Raw genomic sequence first — 25,354 nt, forward strand, 5'->3', positions numbered from 1 at the left:
TGAGCCTTCAAAAAAGCATTGATTTCCAGCAAAATCTGGATCTTTCATTTCCGAGACAGCCATTCCCTAAAATCACAAGGCAAACTACTTTTAAAACTGGCTAGCCTGTCAAACGCAATTTATATTCCTTGGAAGGGGTGGGTTGGTCTCCTATCAAATGGAGAGAGAAATAGATAGAGAAATATGTCTTGACAAGCAGAAGATATTTGGTTCGTCTTTCAAAGCACCTCACAATTAATTAGTAATCATTTACCTTTGGAATTATATTTGGCACAGGCGGGTATATTGTGTTAAAGCATTGAGACTGTTTTCCAAGACGTCAACAAATTCTGTTAATTATTTCATTGTCATAAATAATAAAATAAGTAAAAAGAGTAAATAAATGATCAGTGTGTGAAATCTTTTGATCTAACTGAATACATTGCTTTCTTTTCCTAGAATCAAGCACCATGCCAGAGATAGTCCCTAAGAACAAAGCCCCAGGGGTTGATTTCTGTGGGGTAGATGAATATTACTACATTGTCCGCTCAGACCTGGGCTGCTACATGAGGTCCACCAATTTCCATGAGGGCAAAGACCTCGAAGTGTTTAGCCTGCATAGTTCCTGCACAGGAGGAGATCACTACTTAGCCCATGAGGATGACCTATTCTACATCATCAAAGGAGACAACTATCGCCGTGTCAGCAACATGAATGGAGACTTAGGTGCTGTAGTATACAGCCTCCATCCCAACTGCCGCGGAGGGGACCATTACCTCTCAGCCTTTGGATACTTCTATATCATTTTCCAGAAAAGAGGTGTTTACCGTCGGGTCACTAATATGAATACAGATAACGATGCAGTTGAATACAGACTTCACCCAACTTGCAAGGATTGTCTCTATTACTGGGGACTCAGGTTTCACTATTACTTTGTAAAACCCCATGATGAATAGATGCACTACTATAGATGCACCAACTTCCATGAAAATGTGGATGCTGAAACATACTTCTTCCATAGTGATGTAGTGAACATGCTCCCTGGAGGAATGGCTATTACCCAAGGCCCAGCTTATGGTAAGTGGGAAGCTATCAAGACCATCTCCAATGACTCCAACACTCCAATTGTATGGAATTAGAGGATCACTAAGAAAGTGGGATGCAGCAAGCAGACGACGACCAGCGTGGAGCACAACTGGAAGATTTCCATGGCTGCCTCATATCAGTCGGGTGCACTCACTGAAGCCGTTGCCAAGTACCAGTTCTCTCTCACTGCTGAGTATGGTGGAAAGAGTGTCAACACAGAGCAGGAAGACTGGAATGAAGCCACTGAGATCGAAGAAGCTATTAGTGTAACTGTGCAGCCCAATGGGAAGATGTACATATGGCAATACCAGCTGGGCTTGGGCCAGGAAGCGGTCTTGTTCTGCCGTGATATGAAGTTTAGGGATAATTCCAGTGGCGTAGTGTTGGGGGGTGCAGGGGGGGCCGGCCGCACCGGCCGCAACATCTGGGGGGGGGCGCTCGCACTCGCAGCTCTCTGCCCCTACCTGGCTCACTCACTCTCTCTCACTGCAGTGCTGGCTGTGCGAATCCGATCCGAGCCTCCGGGTTGCCGCCCACTGTGGAGGGGAGGGTGCCAGGCGTGCGGTGCGGTGCGGAGAGAGAGCAAGGGACTATCTGGGGGAGGGACAGTGCAGTGGGGGGGGGGCGCAAATTACTTGCCTTGCCCCGGGTGCTGACAACCCATGCTACACCACTGGATAATTCTACTCCACCTACAGATATTCCTTTACCACCTTCTGATAAGTGAAAAATGTTAGATCGAAAGGCACCCTCAAACGCTTCACCTCTATTATAAAATTTGATTTATACTATGACTGATAACTATTGATTACTATATTTAGAAAATATAGAGCTCTCCTGAGCTAAGGGGGTATTCGCTGAGCATAGCTGTCAACTTTTCCCCTTTTTAAAGGGAAATTCCCTTATTCCGAATAGGATTTAAGCCTTATGGAAAAACTAACTGCAGTACAAGGAGAATATTGTACCGAGGGGGAAGGGATATTCATTTCTTATAAAATAGTTTGATTTTATGGAATATGCATAATCCACTGAACATGCTTTCTGTCCACCAGCCTCACATGGAGTATTATGGAACGATTCATTTGTTTGACCACAACACTAGAAAATGATAGATATTCTAAGTTCCGCTGATGCTATATTTTTGTTCCTGGAAGACTCTGCACTCTGAGAAGGGGAGTGGGAGGCTTTTCTTGTGGTTGTGTCTCTGCTTATCATCTGAAAAAAATATTTTATTTTTTTTAGTTCCAATGTAGGAGGAGCTGTGTGTAGTTTCTCATTAACCCATAGCTTCTTCTATCCTATTTAAGCAGCAAGTGTTCACACATTTCCCTCATTCTCCACCAAGAGAAGCAGTTGCCACCTACTACAAAACGTTCTGTGTGAATACCACGAATACCGGTAAGTCTTGGAGGGTTACTGGGCAGGAGCGGAGAGAGATAACTTTAGAATTTGGAGCATAAGGGAGAGAGTACTTTTTTGTGGACCTGCAGTGTAACTACCTCTTTATAATTATAAAGGATATAATCATAAACTCTAAGGTTTTTATTTCAGCAAAAACACTAGAAGTTAAATGAAGTTCCTTTTAAAAATCCAACAACCAGTCTACTAAGACAGACCATGTATTCCAGCAACAGACCTTGAATCTAGAAATGACATTAATGGATATTCAATATGCATTAATGTATAACTCAGCTCCAGAGTTATGGCAACAGAAGAGGGAGAGAAGAATACATGGCAGAGACTGTCGTAGCTTTAAGAAATATGATTTAGAGGCATATTTAAACCTTCAGTCTGCATGGAGGGGGTGCAGATCTTACAGCATGGCAATCCCAAGCAGGGAGGCTCATCTAGTCTTAACAATCTGCACCTCCTGGACACGTTGGTGTTAGAAGGAACAAATCAGACGCCACAAGAAAATACGAGGAGGAATAAAGAATTGGGGAATCACTTCTCTTCCCCCACAGCCCCCATAGATGTGTTCTTCCATCCTCTCCTAGCTCTGCACCTCAACAGTCTGGCACTACAGTATTATTGCTGTAGTTGCTGTACTGAGGTTGAAGGTTGGCAAGTACGTTTATCTGCCCCTTCCAGTGCTGTATGGGTGAAAGGATGGTGTCAGTTTATGCACACAATGAGAGAAGCAGCTTCAGACCTGAATTTTGCTCCTCTTTCCAAGATATTCTGAGCTGTTAGGCAGTCTCTTCCCATCACAGCTGAGATAGGAAATTAATTAGAACAGCAGTTACCAGCATGACACTCATGAATGCCTCGTTGCCCTCGTATGGTGCCCACAAAATGTCTCGGTAAATATCCCCTCAAAATCAACTGGCTCAGCCTCTCCATTTAATGGGACTTCAGTATTGAAGAACCACTCTTTAATATGTTCTGAACAAGGGAGAGGTGCAAAGAGCTTCTCTTTGTGAGCAAGCACAGCAGTGATGGATATAGGTGTTTTAGCCACATTGAGCCTTCAAACAAGATTTTCTGCAAAATCTGGATCTTTCATTTCCCAAACAGCTATTCCCTAAAATCACAAGGCAAACTGCTTTTAAAACTTATCAGCCTGTCAAATACAATTTATATTCCTTGGAAGGGATGGGTGGGTCTCCTATCAAATGGAGAGAGAAATACCGTATTTTTCGCCCTATAGGATGCACTTTTCCCCCTCCAAAAATGAAGGGGAAATCTGGGTGCGTCCTATGGGGCGAATGCAGGCTTTCGCTGAAGCTTGAAGAGCGAGAGGGGTCGGTGCGCAGCGACCCCTCTCGCTCTCCAGGCTTCAGGAAGACGTCCGCAGCCTAGGCAGCCCTGCGGGAGTTCCCGCAGGGCTGTCTAGGCCTGCTAGCAGCCTGCTTCCTGGAGCGCCGGGCACGTTGAAAGCAGAGCGCCCAGCGCTTCGGGAATGCATCCGCAGCCTACGCAACCCTGCAGGAGGTCCCGCAGGGCTGTCTAGGCTGCGGATAGCTGCCTGCTTCCCGGAGTGCCGGGCGCGCTGAAAGCAGAGCGCCCGGCGCTTTGGGAACACATCCACAGCCTAGGCAGCCCTGCGGGAGGTCCTGCAGGGCTGTCTAGGCTGCGGATATCAGCCTGCCGCCCAGCACGAGGGGTGCCCTGAATCAGAGTGCCCCTCGCGCCGGGCAGACATCCGCAGTGTGGCGAGCCCTGCAGGAGTTCCCCGCAGGTCTCCCCATGCTGCGGATAGCAGCCTGCCGACCTGGTTTGGGGGGGGGGGGAATTAAGGAAAACATTTTTTCCTTTATTTCCCCCCAAAAAAAACAAGGTGTGTCCTATGGGACGGAGCGTCCTATGGGACGAAAAATACGGTAGATAGAGAAATATGTCTTGACAAGCAGAAGATGTTTGGTTTGTCTTTCAAAGCACCTCACAATTAATTAGTAATCATTTACCTTTGGCATCATATTTGGCACTGGCAGGTATATTGTGTTAAAGCACTGAGACTGTTTTCCATGACGTCAACAAATTCTGTTAATTATTTCATTGTCATAAATAATAAAATAAGTAAAAAGAGTAAATAAATGATCAGTGTGTGAAATCTTTTGATCTAACTGAATACATTGCTTTCTTTTCCTAGAATCAAGCACCATGCCAGAGATAGTCCCTAAGAACAAAGCCCCAGGGGTTGATTTCTGTGGGGTAGATGAATATTACTACATTGTCCGCTCAGACCTGGGCTGCTACATGAGGTCGACCGATTTCCATGGGGGCAAAGACCTTAAAGTGTTTAGCCTGCATAGTTCCTGCACGGGAGGAGATCACTACTTAGCCCATGAGGATGACCTATTTTATATCATCAAAGGAGACAACTATCGCCGTGTCAGCAACATGAATGAAGACCTAGGTGCTGTAGTATACAGCCTCCATCCCAACTGCCGCGGAGGGGACCATTACCTCTCAGCCTTTGGATACTTCTATATCATTTTCCAGAAAAGAGGTTATTACCGTCGGATCACTAATATGCATGAAGATACAGATGCAGTTGAATACACACTTCACCCAACTTGCAAGGATGGTCTCTATTACTGGGGCATCAAGGATTACTATTACTTCGTAAAACCCCATGATGAATGGGGGGTCCAGTACTATAGATGCACCGACTTCCACAAAAATTTGGATGCTTTTACATCCTCCTTCCATAGTGATGTTGTGAACATGCTCCCTGGAGGAATGGCTATTACCCAAGGCCCAGCTTATGGTAAGTGGGAAGCTATCAAGACCATCTCCAATGACTCCAACACTCCCATTGTATGGAATAAGAAGATCACTAAGAAAGTGGGATACAACAAGCAGAAGATGAATAGTGTGGAGCACAACTGGAAGGTTTCCATGACTGCCTCATATCAGTCAGGCGCACTCACTGAGGCCATTGCCAAGTACCAGTTCTCTCTCACTGCTGAGTATGGTGGGAAGAGTGTCAACACAGAGCAGGAAGACTGGAATGAAGCCACTGAGATTGAAGAAGCTATTAATTTGACCCTGCAGCCCAATGAGAAGATGTACATATGGCAATACCAGCTGGGTTTGGGCAAGGAAACGGTCTTGTTCTGCCGTGATATGAAATTTACGAGTGATTCTACTCCACCTACAGATATTCCTCTGCCACCTTCCAAGAAGTGAAAAGAAAAGTGTTAGGCCAAAAGGCACCTTCAAAGGCTTCCTCTCTATTATAACATTTAATTGATTACTATGGGCTAATATTTAGACAATCTAGAGCTCTCATAAGGGGGCGTTAGCTGAGTAGGATATAAACATGCATAAGCTAAACACGAAGTGAGGTTAATGATTACTAAACATATTATATACTTTTATATGGACATACATATCCTGCTAGGCTACTGTTAGAAAAGCATATCCTAGTTTCCGCACGATGCAGGTGACCCAAGCTGAATGCCTTTTAGATAAGCTACTATTTCTCTGGTGCCTATGAATCCCTTTGCCAAATTTGTGCCCTCATCTTAATTTGTACCTGCTGAACTCTGGAATCTGTCCCAGTGTTATACAAATCAAATAAAATGAATAATCAGTGGTTTAAAAATGTCTTCTGTGTGCTTTTCACACTTGTGTACAAAATGATTTTCAACATATATTTTCCAGAAGACACAAATACCTTCTTCAATTCAGTTTCTGTCACTTAGATAATACAGTGACCGCTCCCCACATCAACTGGGGGGGGGGGGCACCTTTTGCATGGTCACACACAGCCTCCCCCCATCTCAGTGCGTCTCCCGGTAGTAGGGGCTGGCTTCGTCCTCCCCAGGCTGCACACCTGGAGGTCTCCGCCTACGTCAGCCAATCGCCCAATCCCACCTGGGGAGGCGTTGCCAGGGGATCGGCCAGGTAGGGGGAGGGATCGCCCTGCCCACAGAACAGAAGGTGAATCTTACCTGCGAAGCAGTGTCAGTTGGCTCCAGAACTTCTCCCACCCTGCCCTCCCTCAGTTAAGCCTCCTTTTGCAGGTTAACCTCTTCTCTACAGGTACGCAGGCGCTGTTGAAGGACAGGAAAGGCATTTTCCTGCATTGGCAGGTTTTGCCTTTCCTTTAGTAAAACGTCACAACTTTGGTGGTTGCAGGCCTTGGGCGGAATCCTTTAGTCTAGCTTCCTAAATGGGGGGCCGCTTTTTATTTCAGCAATAACAGTACAAGTTAAATGAAGTTCCTTTTAAAAATCCAGCAATCAGTCTACTAAAACAGACCATGTATTCCAGCAACAGACCTTGAATCTAAAAATGGCATTAATGCATACTCAAGCAGAATCTCTCTCTGCACAGCTGAGTAACCTCCTGATTGACCTCTGCTGCCTCAGTACATTCTGCCGCCTGAGGCAGTCACCTCACCTTGCCTCATGGGTGGACCAGCTCTGTTCTGTCTTTGTGTTCCCCTTTCAGTTTTGGAAGGATAGATTTCCTTATTGCATTGTCGGTAGATGAACACTTTTACTTTTTATGTATTTTTAAGTTGCATTTGGTTGATATTTAAGGTGTTTTTCAATTACCGTATTTTCCGCTGCATAGGACGCACCCGACCTTAGGATGCACATTGTTTTAGTGGCGGAGAACAAGGGGAAAAAAATCTCCCCCTCTCTGCTCAGCACCCCTTCAGCGAAGCGGCAGGAGAAATGGAGCCCCTTCCATTTCTCCTCCCACTTGTCTGAAGGGGCGCTGCACAGCTCTCCCTTTCTGCTGAAGCCAGGAGAGTCTTGCTCTCCCGGCTTCACCAAAAGGAACCTGAAGCCTTCGGAGCGCAGCACGTGGTCCTGGGAGGGTTGCCTTGTGGTTGTTGTCGTTGTTCATTATCTGAAAAAAATCAATAAAGCATGTACTTTGGTTCCAATGTAAGTGGAGCAGTGTGTAGTTTCTCATTAACCCTTGGCCTCTTCTATCCTATATAAACAGCAACTGTTCACACATTTCCCACATTCTCCAAAAAGAGAAGCAGCTGCCACCTATTACAAACTTTCTGTGTGAATACCGTGGAAACCGGTAAGTCTTGGAGGGTTACTGGGCAGGAGCAGAGAGAGATTACTTTAGAATTTGGGGCACAAGGGAAGGGTTGCTTCTTTGTCGACATGTAGCCTAACTTTATAATTACTGAGTGCCAATGATATTCTCTGTGTGATATGGAAGTTATGTGGGCTTTCCAAAGGCTTTAGGGATTGGTATCTCTGGTCCCTCCAGGAATCAGAATTCCTTTCTTTACTCATTCTCCACGAAATGTCTTGAAACACCTTGCAGGATGAGATCATGATGTGATCCAGAGGCAGAATTCTCATTTCTACTAGATTCTGAACTCATTTGCAACATCTTGGGTATCTGGGAAAATACTCTCCATTTCCGTGGGTTGGCTCAAAGGAACCAGATATGACTGGAAGGGGCCTCTGGGTAGAGGAAGGATTCAGCAACAGAGAAGCTTGAGCTTCCTTGCACATTCATTCTGTAAATAGTCTATAAAGTTTATCTTATGTTATGAACATCCATCCCGACCTCCAGATCACTTTCAGAATGCAATCCTATACAAACTGAGTGTTGCTAAGTTCTCAAATAGCAATGAGTAGGGCTGCATAAAGTCACCAGAAGACCATTGCTATCTTAATGCTTTGTGATCATGACTTTCATAAAGGAGTTTTTCACACTGTCTGACAGCTGAGTTAATTCCCCCCTCCCCTCACTCCCTACTCCAAGTGCAAATGTTAGTAGAAAGGTTGCTTTCTGCTGCTCCAGAGAAGCGGACACGGAGCAATGGATCCAAACTACAAGAAAGAAGATTCCACCTAAACATTAGGAAGAACTTCCTGACAGTAAGAGCTGTTCGACAGTGGAATTTGCTGCCAAGGAGTGTGGTGGAGTCTCCTTCTTTGGAGGTCTTTAAGCAGAGGCTTGACAACCATATGTCAGGAGTGCTCTGATGGTGTTTCCTGCTTGGCAGGGGGTTGGACTCGATGGCCCTTGTGGTCTCTTCCAACTCTATGATTCTATGATTCTAGTTTATAAATGTGGTAACTTCTGAGGATCTGAATGTATAATATTCAGTGTTTGAGTTAAAAGTTGTCAATCAACTAGTGGGATCATGTGATCGAATTACTGTACCCCATGCTTATATATATCTGAACAGTGAGGCTTTTGCTGGGTGTGTGGAGGGTGTATTTTATGGTTCAAAAAGATTTTTGATTATGTTTCCTTTTACGGCTTTGGTTTCTTGGGGAACAGGGTTTAAGAATGTGCTAAGCATTCTGACGGTGCTTTTTTTTAAAAAAAAAGAAACTATTTTCAGCATTGGGAGATGAAATAAATGACACTTAAATAAAACAAAATAGGAGTTTTGCATTGTATGAAAAAGTATGTTCTTTTGCCTGTCCACTGACTCTACTTTCAAGCTATTTTAATAGGACCTCTTGAGCTCTACAGTTATGGCAGAAGAAGTAGGAGAGAAATAGCCACTTCTTTAATGCCATGCACAATCTTCTATTATGACCCTCTTTTTATATACCTGAATCAAAAACACCCAGAAGGTGGAGTTTAGTGGCTGATCAGACCACCAGCCCTAGTTTGGGGGAGGGGATTGTGCAGAGTGAGAAAGAGACCCAAGAAAATGACATTCATGCACACACTCTCCCTGCTGAGCTGGAGCAAGATCCCAGGGGGTTCCAGATATTCACCCAGGGGCTGTGCTCCCTTGGAGAATTGAAGACATGGTAGGGACTGTTTTAGCTTTAAGAAATATGATTTATACACATATTTAAACCTTCAGTCCACATGGAGGGAGTACAGATCTTACAGTATGGCAATCCCAAGCGGGGATGATCATCTGGTCTAAACCTCCTGAAGAACCATGAACAACGTTGGCGTTAGAGGGAACAAATCAGATGCCACAAGAAAATCCGTGGGGGAATAAAGAACTGGGAAATCTCTTCTCTCCCCTCCCCCACCAACCACAATAGATGTGTACTGTCCTCTTCTCCTAGCTCTGAACCTCAACAGTCTGGCAATACAGTACTATTGCATTAACTACCGAGGTTGAAAGTAGGCAAGTAAGTTTATCTGCCCCTTCCAGGCTGAATGGGAGAAAGGATGGATGGTGTTGGTTTATGCACACTATGGGGGGAAAAAACAGGTCCAGATCTGAATTTTGTTCCTCTTTCCAAGATATTCTGAGGTGTTAGGCAGTTTCTTCCCATCACAGCTGAGACAGGAAATTAATTAGAACAGCAGGCACCAACATAGCACTTATGGGTGCCTGAGTGACCTCGTATGGTGCCCACAAAAGATCTCAGTAAATATCCCCTCAAAATCCACTCTCAGCCTCTCCTTAAGCTTGACCACATTTAATGGGGCTTGAGTATTGAATGCGCACTCTCTCATATGTTCTGTACAAGGGAGCGGTGCAAAGAGCTTTTCTTTGTGAGCAAACACAGCAGTGATGGATACAGGTGTTTAAGCCACACTGAGCCTTCAAACGAGCATTGATTTTCAGCAAAATCTTGGTCTTTCGTTTCTCAAACAGCCATACCCTAAAGTCACTGGGCAAACTGCTTTTAAAAGGATCAGCCTGTAAAGCAATATTATATTCATTGAAAGGGGGTGGGTCTCCTATCAAATGAAGAGAGAAATAGATAGAAAATATGTCTTGACAAGCAGAAGATTTTTGGTTTGTCTTTCAAAGCACCTCACAATTAATTAGTAATCATTTACCTTTGGCATCATATTTGGCTCTGGCAGGTTTATTGTGTTAAAGCATTGAGACTGTTTTCCAAGACGTCAGCAAATTCTGTTAATTATTTCATTGTCATAAATAATAAAATAAGTAAAAAGAGTAAATAAATAATCATTTTGTGAAATATTCTGATCTAACTGAATACATTGCTTTCTTTTCCTAGAATCAAGCACCATGCCAGAGATAGTCCCTAAGAACAAAGCCCCAGGGGTTGATTTCTGTGGGGTAGATAGATATTACTACATTGTCCGCTCAGACCTGGGCTGCTACATGAGGTCCACCAATTTCAATCACGGCTATGACCTCGAAGTGTTTAGCCTGCACAATTCCTGCCAGGGAGGAGATCACTACTTAGCCCATCAGGACGGCCTATTCTACATCATCAAAGGAGACAACTATTGCCGTGTCAGCAACATGAATAAAGACCTAGATGCTGTAGTATACAGCCTCCATCCCAACTGCCACGGAGGGGACCATTACCTCTCAGCCTCTAGATACTTCTATATCATTTTCCAGAAAAGAGGTGTTTACCGTATGGTCACTAATATAAATGAAGATAAAGATGCAGTTGAATACACACTTCACCCAGCTTGCAAGGATGGTCTCTATTACTGGGGCATCAAGGATTACTATTACTTTGTAAAACCCGTTGATGAATGGGGCACCAGTACTATAAATGCACCAACTTCCACGAAAATGTGAATGCTGAAACATTTTCCTTCCATACTGATGTTGTGAACATGCTCCCTGGAGGAATGGCTGTTACCCATGGCTCAGCTTATGGTAAGTGGGAACTTATCAAGACCATCTCCAATGACTCCAACACTCCCATTGTATGGAATAAGAAGATCACCAAGAAAGTGGGATACAACAAGAAGAAGATGAGCAGTGTGGAGCACAACTGGAACATATCCATGACTGCCACATATCAGTCAGGCGCACTCACTGAGGCCATTGCCAAGTACCAGTTCTCTCTCACGGCTGAGTATGGTGGGAAGAGGATCAACACAGAGCAGGAAGACTGGAATGAAGCCACTGAGATCGAAGAAGCTATTAGTGTAACCGTGCAGCCCAATGAGAAGATGTACATATGGCAATACCAGCTGGGCTTGGGCAAGGAAACGGTCTTGTTCTGCCGTGATATGAAATTTACGAGTGATTCTACTCCAAGAGTACTCTAAGAAATGTGAGAGTATGGCTCCTTCAGGAAGTTGGCTTGGAGGAGCAAGGAGTCAAGTGCTGTGGCCAGAGCAGAGAGAAGGAAACCGCAGAAGCCCAAAGGTTGATCGTGATAAAGGCCTTTTGTCAAAAACCACATCAAACATTTATGCAAATACAAGGAAGAACATAGAAGTGTTTGTACTGTGTTTGAGTTGAAGGCTGGGTTTCTTTGGAAATGGAATGGAGATTTCTGTGGAAGAAGACGTTTCAATAAAGCCGGCCAATCATAGGTAATAAAACAGGAGAGCACTTTTGTGTGTGTTTTTAAAGGCCTGGAACCATTGGCTCAGAAAGTACAATCCAATGGCCCCTACATTTGTTGTTGATGCCCCTATTTTCAGACATATCTCCCTAGTAAAACACTGTTCCCATTGTTACTGTTTGTCATTGGGGGCACTTTCCTGATAGCTGGAGGTGCCAGCATTTAACTCCTTCTTTAGCCTCTTTATCACCTTCTGTACATCCACTCAGAAGAAAAATCCATGAAGTTCAATGGTACATACCCCTTGTCCACGATAGCAGGCTAATTTTTTCAGTGGCTAATGGATGCTTCTTGACTATGCCTTTTTTTCCTAGGGAAGGTTGGGCAGTCTGTGGCCCTCCAGGTTTTGTTTTTGGACTCCAGTTCCCATAAGCCCCAACCAGCATAGACAAGGATGATGGGATTTCTAGTCCAGCAACACTTGGAGGGCCACAGTTCCTCATCACTGCTCAAATGCACATGCATGTGAAGTATTCTTCATGCACACAAAGGCACTGCTATATTTTACACACTGCAGCTTCCAGGATACATTTAAAGCCACCTAGAACATAGTACAATTTCAATTTTTCTACTATATCTTTGGCCAAAAAAACACAATTTGTAGCATAAAAAGTAGAAGGCATCCTTCAGCAAGGCATAACCCCATTTTCACCTCAGAAAGTCAATCTCCTGGTTATTTGCTCACCTCTTGCCATTAAGGCTCTTAACTTGGAGGCATTAGAGTTTGAGTGTGATGTGTTGGATACAGGATCAGACTTAGATGGGGAAAGGCCAACTCAAATATTCTATCCCCTAAAATACAAATAAACAAGCCTCACCACCACCACTGCTTCCATATTACTGGAAGCCCATATCACCCAATGAAGCTGGATGGTAGGAAATTCAGCGCAGGCAAAAGCAAGCACTCTCTCACAGAGCACACACTGAAACTCTGGAATTTGCAGCCACTAACTTGGACACCTTTAAAAGGAGATGGGGCAAATTCAGGGAGAATAAGGCTGGTTGATTGCTATGGTTAACAGGATGCATGACTACACTGGCTTTTCAACCAACCCAGCATAGGTCTTTTGTGCTTCTTAGGATGCTAACAATGGTTGATTCCAGTTCCACATTTCAGAGTTAAAGTTAATTGTGGCAAGTCAGCTGTTATCTATCTTACAAGCTTCTGGTATCTGTAGTGGGTGGTTGGGGAATGTTTGAGATGAAGTGGCTACTCAAAGAGTCTCTTGACCTAGGAATGGAGGTTCAAAAGTAAGGATTTCCTCATTCCAAACTGGGCTAGGGCACAGCTGTGTTGGAAGGGATCCATTTTTGTAAGAAGAAAGGAGCCACGTGGCCACTCGGAGGGAGATTGGGCAAGCTCTAGAATATAAAAATGATCTATCTAAGCCAAAGTGACCAGAGGAGAAAAGCAATTCCCATCCAGCAGACTGGTCTTCTTATCATCACACCTCCATTATTATATTTTATTCTGAGGGTAAGTAGGAAATCATTATATTCTATCTTGTGCTGTGATATTTGCTTCCATGTATTCATCTTTAATGGTGAGAACCTGGCAGAGGATGGAAAACTTGTCTCCTCTTGTGCCCTTTTATAGCAACATAATTATCAGAAAGAGCGCTCCGATAGCTCAGTCGGTACAGCATCAGACTTTTAATCTGAGCGTCCAGGGTTCAAGTCCCTGTTCAACAGGAAGCCTCTGATTAGCAGCGGGGAATTCGATTTACAAATCGAACACACTAAACAGGAATTGGAACATGTTTTGTTTCCAAGGCAAAGTTCACAAACCGGGACACCTACTTCCAGGTTTGCAGCACTCTATTTCCAAGTTGTTCATAAACTATGCTGTTCTAAAACCAAGGTACCACTGTACACCACTTAAAGGTAAAGGGTAAAGGGACCCCTGACCATTAGGTCCAGTCGCGGACAACTCTGGGGTTGTCGATATAAATGCAATAAATAAATTAAATAAAGGCGATATAAATGCAATAAATAAATTAAATAAATGTGGGGTGGATATGGATGAAGCCAGCCTCTCACTCCATCTAACTTGACGGTGCAATTTTACTTTCCCTCTCTCTTGTTTTTATCTGAGGAAATTGCAGGAAACCCACCTGTGAAATTACAGGCTTGGGCCATGCCTTCGGTTTCCTCACCTCAACAGAACTTACCTTGCCAAACTGGAGTTCAACGTTATTACTCAATTCTCAGCCAGAATTATAGGGGGCAGTTGTGGGGAAAGCAGCTGGCAGTTAAAGGGATTGAGACATCATCATTTCTAAGGAGGCCATGGAAGGGAGGCTAAGGAAGTATCTCAAAAGTCTTGATTAGAAAGCTGAGCCTTTCCATTATTTCACATTTGGCATATAGCACACTTACCCTCGTACCAGTGTGTGTGTGGGAGGGGGGGGGCAGCAACACAGACACTCTGGCTCTATGCAGCAAAAGCCACTTTTCCTGAAGAAAGTCAGCATGATATAGTGTGTGGATAGCCTGCCTCGTTATAAAGCTGCTCCCTGATGCACTGTCTTCCAGTGGCTGCCAGCACTGTGCTTGGCTTCTCTGAGAATTGCATCTTTAATGTTTTCTCCTCCCCTCCTTTTTCCCCCCTTTTCTATATAAATATTACATACATGCCAAAAAAAGAGTAAAGTTACACAAATAATACAAGTTACCAAATACCAAAAAGCTACTAATAGGGAGAAAAAATACAAAAAATAAGAAAATTATACATATTGAAAAGAAAAAGGAAGAGAAAGAGAGAAATCAAAAGAAAAAAAAAGAAAAAGTTGACTTCCTTCGACCACTATACAGTTTATATGATCCGATATCTTTAGTTGTTTGTAATCATTTTGGGACGCGGGTGGCGCTGTGGGTTAAAGCCTCAGCACCTAGGGCTTGCCGATCGAAAGGTCGGCAGTTCGAATCCCCGTGGCGGGGTGCGCTCCCATCGTTCGGTCCCAGCGCCTGCCAACCTAGCAGTTCGAAAGCACCCTCGGGTGCAAGTAGATAAATAGGGACCGCTTACCAGCGGGAAGGTAAACGGCGTTCCGTGTGCGGCTCTGGCTCGCCAGAGCAGTGATGTCACACTGGCCACGTGACCCGGAAGTGTCTTCGGACAGCGCTGGCTCCCGGCCTATAGAGTGAGATGAGCGCACAACCCTAGAGTCTGGCAAGACTGGCCCGTATGGGCAGGGGTACCTTTACCTTTACCTTTTAATCATTTTGCATTAATAGAGAGACTATTTGTTTACCTGTGGAATTTTTAATCTCTAGAGACTAAGCCAATTACCATATTTTTTGTTCTATAAGACTCACTTTTTCCCTCCTAAAGAGTAAGGGAAATGTGTGTGCGTCTTATGGAGCGAATGCAGGCTGCGCAGCTATCCCAAAAGCCAGAACAGCAAGAGGGATTACTGCTTTCACTGTGCAGCGATCCCTCTTGCTGTTCTGGCTTCTGGGATTCAGAATATTTTTTTCTTGTTTTCCTCCTCCCAAAACTAGGTGCGTCTTGTAGTCTGGTGCGTCTTATAGAGCGAAAAATACGGTATAATTTTGGGAAACGACTTTCTTCATAAAATTTGTAAAGACATCCCATTCTCTCCTGTTTTTTTGCATCTTTAATATTTTCTAGCAGTGAAGTCCACCCATTAGTTGCAGATCACACCGACAGTTGTGGCGTATGTCTTGGGGTGAAGCCACCCACCTGGCGCTAGTATCAATGCTGCTTTCCTGGACAGGGTTGGGACAGGGCAGTGGCATGGTTTTGTTTCCAAGGCAAAGTTCACAAACCGGGACACCTACTTCCAGGTTTGCAGCACTCTATTTCCAAGTTGTTCATAAACTATGCTGTTCTAAAACCAAGGTACCACTGTACACCACTTAAAGGTAAAGGCTAAAGGGACCCTTGACCATTAGGTCCAGTCGCGGACAACTCTGGGGTTGCGGTGCTCATCTTGCTTTATTAGCCGAGGCAGCCGGCATACAGCTTCCGGGTCATGTGGCCAGCATGACTAAGCGGCTTCTGGCGAACCAGAGCAGCGCACGGAAACGCCGTTTACCTTCCCGTCAGAGCGGTACCTATTTATCTACTTGCACTTTGTTCTTTCAAACTGCTAGGTTGGCAGGAGCAGGGACCGAGCTCACCCTGTCGCGGGGATTCGAACTGCTGACGTTCTGATCGGCAAGCCCTAGGCTATGTGGTTTAACCCACAGTGCCACCAGTGTCCTTGTACACCACTTAGGTACTCCTTAAATGTAGAGCAGTTCATACATTATTAAATAAGGAAACAAACCCTACTTAATGACCTATTTCAGTGTTGGGAACATTCAACATATTGAACCACCCGCACCCCACCTACAGCCTGTCTTGATACACATCATCATCATTTATTATTTATACCCCACCCATCTGGCTGGGTTTCCCCAGCCACTCTGGGTGACTCCCAACAGAATAAAAAATCAAACATTAAAAACTTCCCTAAAGAGGGCTGCCTTCAGACGTCTTCTAAAAGTCAGATAGTTGTTTATTTCCTTGACACCTGATGGGAGGGCGTTCCACAGGGCGGGCGCCACTACCGAGAAGGCCCTCTGCCTGGTTCCCTGTAACCTCACTTCTCACAGTGAGGGAACTGCCATAAGGCCCTCGGAGCTGGACCTCAGCGTCCAGGCTGAATGATGGGGGGAGATGCTCTTTCAGGTATACTGGGCTGAGGCTGTTTAGGGCTTTAAAGGTCCCTAAGAACTAGCTGGCACTTTAACATTTCCCTTTTTATGCCTCCTCTCTGTAGTTTGCAAGACCCCAGCATGCTGGTCTCCAAGATCTCCTGCTCATTACTGGCTATCCTTCTTGGGTTTCTGATGGTGCAGTCATGTGAAGGACAGTCCCGAGAAGATTTTGAGTGGAAGCACACTGATTATCCAAAAAGCTACTCAACTTCCCACCCTGACACCTACTGCAAGCGGATGATGCTTCAGAAAAGGTTGACTCGATATGTTTGCAAGGACGTAAATACCTTCATCAATGACCGCCCTGTAAATGTGGTACAAGTGTGCAGAGGCAGAGGGAATCCCCATGGTAGTGACACCGATAGCATGGACTCCTTCGATATGGTCATCTGCAGATACACAGGTGGTCCGGCTCCTTATGACTGCAGGTACAGCGGCACACCTGCACACCTGCACATTCGTGTGACCTGCACCGGCATTTACCCAACACACTATGTGACTCAAATGCGCTAGGCAATGTGTGATACAACTCACTCTCCGTTTACAGAAGCCAGAAGTCTGAGGATGAGTTTGCTACAATTTTATTTTCCTGTCATGCTTTCTCCTCAATGTATCTCTGCAACATGCCCACAATATAAGCTTTTACTGCTTTAATAGTTACTCACTTTCCCAGGGAATCCTGGCAACGTAGATCTTCAAGGAGCAGCTGTGGGAAATGCCGTTGTATGACCTTTCTTTACCCCTGTTCCGTTATACCATGGGTAGGCAAACTAAGGCCTGGAGTCGAATCTGACCCAATCACCTTCTAAATCCCGCCCGCAGACAGTCTGGGAATCAGCGGGTTTTACATGAGTAGAATGTGTGCTTTTATTTAAAATGCATCTCTGGGTTATTTATGGGGCATAAGAATTTGTTCATCCCCCCCCCTTCAATATATAGTCCAGCCCCCCACAAGGTCTAAGGGACAGTGAACTGGCCCCCTGCTGAGAAAGTTTGCTGGTCCCTGTATTATACCTTCCAAGTTTCTCACCTGTAGAGTGGGTTTTCTGGATCCCTGTGTGTATGCCTGAAACGGGATTCTCTACACTCACCTTCTCAGTTCTCCCTTTCCTAACCAGATATAATGAATACACACACACACACACAAATAAAATAAAAATCTGAACCTCCTTTAACCTGGAGAGGCATTGCCCGTGACCCCAGCCTCAACCCTGAAAGTGACACAACAATTCAAGAGACTTTGAAAAATGCCGAGCTGTTGCTGAACTAATTAAAGCAGCATAAAGATATTTATGGTTGGGTTTATGGTCCACACATTGCGCAAATCTGGTGCTGCCTGGTTGGGCCCTGGGACACCAAATCTCCATTCAGCCATGAAGCTCACCTTGAGGCAGTCACTATCTCTCAGTCTAACCCACAGAAACCCACTTGTGAAATTACAGGCTTGCGTCATGCCTTCAAGTTGTGTAGCAGGGCATAGAATTATATGTGCTACATTGATATCTGGGGAGGGGGGACACACAATATATTGTAGATGGGATGAGGAGATTGATCGACTAAGATGAGCTTCATACCAGAGACTGGTTTATACATCAGTTTCTAGAGAAGGGAGAGGGGGTGCTATGTGGAGGTTAATTTAGAGGTTCAGATAAGGATTGTGAAGACTTTGAATAATCACAGACATCCCCAGGTGAGCTTTACACTGGATTGTTCTGAAAATATAAAGGAGGATGGGGGAACAACCAGTGTCCCCTTGGGCGCCCTGGAGGAAAACAGGCGATATCAATGCAATAAATAAATTAAATTAATGTGGGGTGGATATGGATGAAGCCAGCCTCTCACTCCATCTAACTTGATGGTGCAATTTTACTTCCCCTCTCTCTTGTTTTTATCTGAGGAAATTGCAGGAAACCCACCTGTGAAATTACAGGCTTGGGCCATGCCTTCGGTTTCCTCACCTCAATAGAACTTACCTTGCCAAACTGGAGTTCAACGTTATTACTCAATTCTCAGCCAGAATTATAGGGGGCAGTTGTGGGGAAAGCAGTTGGCAGTTAAAGGGATTGAGACATCATCATTTCTAAGGAGGCCATGGAAGGGAGGCTGAGGAAGTATCTCAAAAGTCTTGATTAGAAAGCTGAGCCTTTCCATTATTTCACATTTGGCATATAGCACACTTACCCTTGTACCAGTGTGTGTGGGGGGGGGGGACAGCAACACAGACACTCTGGTTCTATGCAACAAAAGCCACTTTTCCTGAAGAAAGTCAGCATGATATAGTGTGTGGATATGACTTCAAATCCCTGCACAGTTGTGAAGCAGACTGTGATAGGGGGAGGCATCTAGATCTGGCATCTACAGGAAATCCAATACTTCAGCCTGAATTTTGGGAGGGCTTTAGTGGAACTACTTCCTCCTTTGGGAAGCGGAGGGCTCCCATGCACACCAGCAGCCTCTTTGATGCCTCCCAAGAGCTGTGTGGTGCTCAAGTCAAGATGATCAGCAGAGCGCCCACCAGAGTGCTGGTAAGTTTGTCCATCTTACCAAAATGCACCCTCCACATCAAAAATATCCCAAATGTTCCCATGAAACATGTGGCCATGAAAGTGTGATGACCAACACCCAACCTTTTGTTAACCCTAGATCATCCTGAGACCTCATACTACCTGTCAGTTGAAGGGACTTATGTTATGCATCATTATGTTATGCACCTCAGACCCAGGGCCAAATGTGGCCATCCACACCTCTGTATTTGGCCCTTGGGGGTATTTTCACACCATCCTCTCCCCAGCAACACGCACTCTGTCATGGTCCGGTTCACAGGCGATCAAAGTCCTGACAGGGGAGGTCAGGACCAGGGGCAGGATAGCGGGGTAGGAACAGGGGTCCAGAAGCCAGGATTCAGGAAGCCAAGGGTCCGAGGGTCAGGAAGCAGGGAGTCAAGAAGTCGAGGTTCAAGGATCAGAAATCAAGAAGCCCAAGGCAGGAAGGGTGTTGCTGTGTCAAAGAGCTAAAGGGAAATGCTGACCTTATATCCCTTCCCAGCTCTTGCCACCAGGTGCAGTGAGTTACCAAGTGGCCTCACCTGTGAGGCCACACCTTGCCTCTTCAGAACAAATTTAGGAAGGCCCCAGTCCTGCAAAGTCCTATTGGTCACAGGGCCTGGCTCCTGCGCACACTCACCTGACACACTCTCTCCATATGCTTACCCCCTCCCCAGGTTTACTTCACACCCAACTGGCTGCAGTGGTGGATTTAGGGGCTCTCAAATTTCAGCAGTGCCCTGTGTGATGCTAAAATTGAGGGGACTCTTTGTGGGGGCACCACATTGTTTTGGTGCCCCCCTGCAGCTCAGTGCCCAGTGTGACCCTAAAACCACCTTTACTGGATGGAATGTGCCCTCAAACTCTGACAATGCTGTTTGCTCACCTGAATAGAGGCAGGAAGGAAGGATCAGTGTATATGTGTAGAAACTAGGCTAATGTACAAATATAAAATCCACATCTGTTGCTCTTCTGACATTGGCCTCTGGCCTCGCCCACCACTCAGGGCCGGATTTAGGTTCGATGAGGCCCTAAGCTACTGAAGGTAAAGGGGCCCTTTATATGTTCAGCTGTCCTTTGTCAACAACAAATTGTCGCTGTTTTTGTGTGTTGAATATATGCTATATGGTAATTTATGGACCTATATAAAGCCATTTGCACTTAACAAACTCTGTATTTTATTTATTTCTTTATTTTTTAAAAAAGCTGAATCGAGACATTCCACCCATGCAAAAAGGACACAAATAATTAAATGCCCAGGGCCTGCTGAAAAAGTCCATTTTTGCCTGTCGCCTAAAGATATGTAAGGATCGCATCTGGTGAGTGCGCTCTGTAAATGGGGACCCGCCACTCAAAAAGCCAATTCTCGTGTTGCCACCTTCTGGACTTCCCATGGAGTGGGAACACGAAGAAGGTCCACAGATACTGATTGCAGAGTCCAGGTCGGTTCAGAGAGACAGACCTTGAGGTATTAAGGTCCTGAAGCACATTAGAATTTATAGGTCAGAACTAGCACTTTGAATTGGGCCCAGAAACTAATTGGTAGCCAGATGGCCAGGATTGGTATGATATACTCAGACCTCCTTGCAAAAGCAGATCTAGGTGAGTGTGACCGATTCAAGGAGCTTCTGGGGTGTCACGGCAGATGCCAAAACTATGAAGTCCAACAAAAGCCAAGAGGTGGGGAACACCAGATTTTGGCATCACACAGGACACCACTTACATTTGAGATGCCAAGGTCCACCACTGCCATCTTGTCCCGGTTAGCAACCTGGTAGCCAAATTCTGCCATTTCTGAACCATCTTCAAAGGCAGGCCTATGTATAGTGAATTGCAGAAATCTAACCTAGAGGTTAACGTAGCATAGACAACAGAAGTTAGATCATCCCTGTCCTTGATTCAGACTCTAGAGTCTTCTTCATCAGTTGGGTGGCCTTGAGAAAAGTACCCTATTTCAGGTTAGCCCACTTCACTGGGTTGTCATAAACATAAAGTGACACAGCTCCATGTACACTGATGGTTGGAGACCAGGCTATCTGTGGAATAGACTGTACACATATGATCACCATATGAGGCCTACCAGTAAAAGTTGCTATCTTCACTCCCCCGGTAAATATATGCGGCCCTATCAAAACTAGTTTTTTAAGAAAAAACTGCAGACTGCTTCTTATTGTTGTTGCAGTCTTCAGGTAATCAGTTATTGTCCTATGCTTGAAGAATTTTTGCTGCTTCTGATTGTAAATTATTATAATTGCATTGATAACCTTACTTGCCATTGTTTTCAGCTTTATATGTGTTTAAAACATTTATTTCAGTGATGTCGCCTATCAGTAATGCCCACACAGTCACCTCAACATTTTGAAGGAGAGAGAAAGAAGGAAGGAAAGAAAGAAAGAAAGAAAGAGCTCTAACAGTTTATTCCTCATTCCACTGTATTTCTCATTTACGGGAAGCTTTGGAAACATGCAGCCAATGGTGCAATTTTCAGATGAAAGCCCTCTGTCCTCCTTTCACCATCTATATGTTGCAAGTGCTTGATTTCCCCCCCCCCCTTTCCCCCTCATCCTGGCCTAACTGAAACCTATATAATAACTCAGACAGCAGCTTGAGATACACTTGCTTCCATAGAAAGTGGCACCCCATACCTTGAGACTTCTCTGAACTTGGGTAAGTTGGAAGTGGACATTCACAAACTTGTGCCTGCTGTTTTACCCTTTAAGGAAACTGAACTTTGACTATCCCATGTTAAGGAAGCTTTCTCTTCTTTCTTTAGTGGGTAGAGTTGAAAGGATTTTTTTCTCCCTACCTTATTCTCTCTCTCTCTCTCTCTCTCTCTCTTTCTCTCTCTCATTTCTGAATTGCCTTTTGTATGGACCTCAAGCCTACCATAAAAGCAACTAAAAATATTTTTTTAAAAAACAGTCCAGAAAACAAGGAAGCATATTTACTAAAGGATTTATTCTGTTGGGGCAGTATCGCCAAGTTTATGACATCTGGCATCTTTATTGTGTGGTCTGTTATTTGGAAGGACTGTGGCCCAGTGGCAGACCACATGCTGTGCATGCAAAAGGTCTCAGATTCAATCACTGGCGTTTTCATATTGGACTGGGAAAAGACTCCTGCCTGAACCTCTGGAGAGCCACTGCCAATCACTGGAAAGAATACTGACCCAAATGGACAAATAGCCTGCCTCGTTATAAAGCTGCTCCCTGATGCACTGTCTTCCAATGGCTGCCAGCACTGTGCTTGGCTTCTCTGAGAATTGCATCTTTAATGTTTTCTCCTCCCCTCCCCCCCCCCTTTTTCTATATAAATATTACATACATGCCAAAAAAAGAGTAAAGTTACACAAATAATACAAGTTACCAAATACTAAAAAGCTACTAATAGGGAGAAAAAATACAAAAAAAATAAGAAAATGATACATATTGAAAAGAAAAAGGAAGAGGAAGAGAGAAATCAAAAGGAAAATAGAAAAAGTTGACTTCCTTCGACCACTATACAGTTTATATGATCCGATATCTTTAGTTGTTTGTAATCATTTTGCATTAATAGAGAGACTATTTGTTTACCTGTGGAATTTTTAATCTCTAGAGACTAAGCCAATTACCGTATTTTTTGCTCTATAAGACTCACTTTTTCCCTCCTAAAAAGTAAGGGAAATGTGTGTGCGGCTTATGGAGCGAATGCAGGCTGCGCAGCTATCCCAGAAGCCAGAACAGCAAGAGGGATTACTGTTTTCACTGCGCAGCGATCCCTCTTGCTGTTCTGGCTTCTGGGATTCAGAATATTTTTTTCTTGTTTTCCTCCTCCCAAAACTAGGTGCGTCTTGTAGTCTGGTGCGTCTTATAGAGCGAAAAATACGGTATAATTTTGGGAAACGACTTTCTTCATAAAAATTGTAAAGACATCCCATTCTCTCCTGTTTTTTTTCATCTTTAATATTTTCTAGCAGTGAAGTCCACCCATTAGTTGCAGATCACACCGACAGTTGTGGCGTATGTCTTGGGGTGAAGCCACCCACCCGGCGCTAGTATCAATGCTGCTTTCCTGGACAGGGCTGGGACAGGGCAGTGGCACAGTTTGATCCACACAAGCGCATCAGCGGGAATACTAGATTGGTCCTGCCAGTGCCACCATGTGGCCAAAAACTCTTGCTGCCACCCTGCCCTGCTCCGAACCCTTTCAGGTACGTAGCAGGAATGCAGGTGCCAGGAGGACAGCTCCACCCCATCACACGTGCTGTGGCTACTGCACATTGAGCTGATAAGTCCTGTCTCTGGGTTATAACAAAGCTTATAAGATAAATGTCCAGGGTATCACATGACAGTCTGTTCCTAAAGATACAGACACACACACACACACAGAGAGAGAGAGAGAGAGAGAGAGAGAGAGAGAGAGAGAGTGCCAGAGCTGAAACAATGAAAACAGTATAATGCCATTTGGATTTGAGGGTGGAAGATAATGTTTGTTTATAGAAAGTGGCTTTGTAGGGTATTATATTGAAGTGGCTGAAGTGAATACTGTTTATATACAGTGGTCAGATGAAGAATCAGAAGTTCTTCCATTTCTGAACTTTATTCCCCCCCCCCTTTTCTCCCTCTCTTTTTTACTCTGTTGTCTATTTCTTTTTCTTTATTTCTCTCTCTCTATGTCCCCTGCTTTTCTTTCTCTCTCTTTTTTCTATGTTCTTATTGTATTTAGATCAATGTTTTTGTTTTGGACAAAAAAATGAGATATTTGATATTTCTCTTTATAAATCCTAATAAAATGTATTAGGAGCAATCTGGGTGAGTCTTAACCTCTTCTGACTAGAATTTACCCATGGGGAATTTTTTTCCGGTAGTATTCAACAAAGTACCACTCAGAGTTAGTCATACTCTTTAGTTTCATTGGGTCTACACTGAACAGGACAACTGTTGAATACCACCCTTTATTTGGCTAACATACAGTATAAAGGCCAATCTGCTTAATTTGCACTTTTTAAAAGAATATGCGAATAGAAACACAGCTACCCCTTTGAAATTTATACTTCTCTGAATTTTGCAATACATTTCTCCAACCAGAAATGCTTATATTACAGAAATGCTCATATTAGGGTGAAGTGCAGATATAAAGGCATATATTCATGAAAATAACATGTAAAAATGCATTATATTAGAGAAATGTGTTTTGAAAGAAATGTGCATTTTAGGTAAAACTGCTGACAAAAATGTGTATGTTAGGAGAAATTGGTGCTAAAATGCTGCTGAATGTTCTTGAGGACTTTCTAAATAAATAAATAAATTGCAAACAAATGTGGAAATGCGGAGAATGGAACTTAAAGTTGGGGAGGGGTGAGAAACATCCCTATCAGTGCCTGAAGAAATTCGCTCCTTGCTTTAAAATATCCTCCTCTTCTTCCTTCTGCTCTATAGATTCAACAGCCCCACCATGATCACCACCAAAGGTTCTTGCTGGCTGCTGTTGCGTTTGGCCGTCCTCCTCGTGGTTCTGCTGGTGCAGTCCAGCGAAGGAGCAAGCTACCGAGAATTTATGACCAGACACATTGATTATCCGAAAACCGCAGCAAACAACCCCAATGCCTACTGCAACTTGATGATGGCTCGGAGAGGACTGAGCAGGCGGGTCTGCAAACCCACCAACACCTTCATCAACGGCAATCCCCGCTCCGTCCAGGCAATCTGTGGCAGAGGGGGAACTCACTTCCGGGGCAATTTATATACCAGCAGGAGTCGCTTCCGTGTGGTCGTCTGCCGCAGCACAGGAAGATTCCCCAACTGTAATTATCGTGGCAGGGCGCAGTCCAAGCGAGTCCGTGTGGGCTGCAGAAATAGATTGCCTGTTCACCTTGACAGACTAGTGTGATGCAACCCACCATTCATCCACAGGAAGCAGAAGTCTGAGGACATTCTGGCAACCGTTGAATTTCCCTTTGCTTGCTGCTTTCTCTACCGCATAACTTTGAGGGCATATCCACACTGCAGGCTTAAAGTGGATTAGCAATAGTTCCTTCCTATGAAATGTAGACCTGAGAGGAGGGGGCAGGAATCACCAACAAATATTTATGGGAGTCACTTCTTTGCTCATTCAGTTCTTTTTCTGCTTTTCCTATAATGTACCTCCACAGTGCAGGTTTAAACCCAGTTTAGAAATAGTTCCTTCTCCCCAGGGGCCCCTGGGGAACTGTAGGTCTCAGAAGCGGAACTAGGGGAATTAAACTGTTCCTTACTCAGATCTTTTTCTATGTGGTTTTCAGGGTTTTCCATAGGTGGAAAGATGCCAAAGAGGCACAACTTTAGTGGTTGG

The 25,354-nt window shown here is 44.5% G+C and overlaps 2 protein-coding genes and 1 long non-coding RNA gene across 3 annotated transcripts; 2 read left to right on the forward strand and 1 right to left on the reverse strand.

The window, feature by feature from the left end:
* The first annotated feature begins 2,318 nt into the window (after positions 1-2,318).
* Positions 2,319-6,118, forward strand: LOC310662795 (uncharacterized protein). Its single transcript, XM_083409928.1, has 2 exons — positions 2,319-2,463; positions 4,658-6,118. The coding sequence occupies exon 2, from the start codon at positions 4,669-4,671 to the stop codon at positions 5,698-5,700; it is 1,032 nt and encodes a 343-aa protein (XP_083266054.1). The 5' UTR covers positions 2,319-2,463; positions 4,658-4,668; the 3' UTR covers positions 5,701-6,118.
* Positions 6,119-13,173: 7,055 nt separating this feature from the next.
* Positions 13,174-22,459, reverse strand: LOC310662832. Its single transcript, XR_014504324.1, has 3 exons — positions 17,594-22,459; positions 16,480-17,532; positions 13,174-13,326 (listed from the first exon to the last, which is right to left on the reverse strand). It is a non-coding gene; the product is annotated as an uncharacterized lncRNA (long non-coding RNA).
* A 2,019-nt stretch (positions 22,460-24,478) lies between these two features.
* LOC310662226 (ribonuclease pancreatic-like) lies at positions 24,479-24,913 on the forward strand (the record flags this gene model as incomplete). The annotated part of the gene is made up of 1 exon (XM_083408999.1): positions 24,479-24,913. One exon carries the CDS (start codon positions 24,479-24,481, stop codon positions 24,911-24,913), a length of 435 nt encoding a protein of 144 aa, XP_083265125.1.
* Positions 24,914-25,354: the final 441 nt, after the last annotated feature.

Source organism: Podarcis tiliguerta (assembly GCF_965153285.1).
Source record: "Podarcis tiliguerta genome assembly, chromosome: 13".
NCBI classification, from domain to species: domain Eukaryota; kingdom Metazoa; phylum Chordata; class Lepidosauria; order Squamata; family Lacertidae; genus Podarcis; species Podarcis tiliguerta.

Excerpts from the sequence above, each read along its gene's own strand:
- LOC310662795 (XM_083409928.1), top strand. The coding sequence starts at position 4,669 with ATGCCAGAGATAGTCCCTAAGAACAAAGCCCCAGGGGTTGATTTCTGT.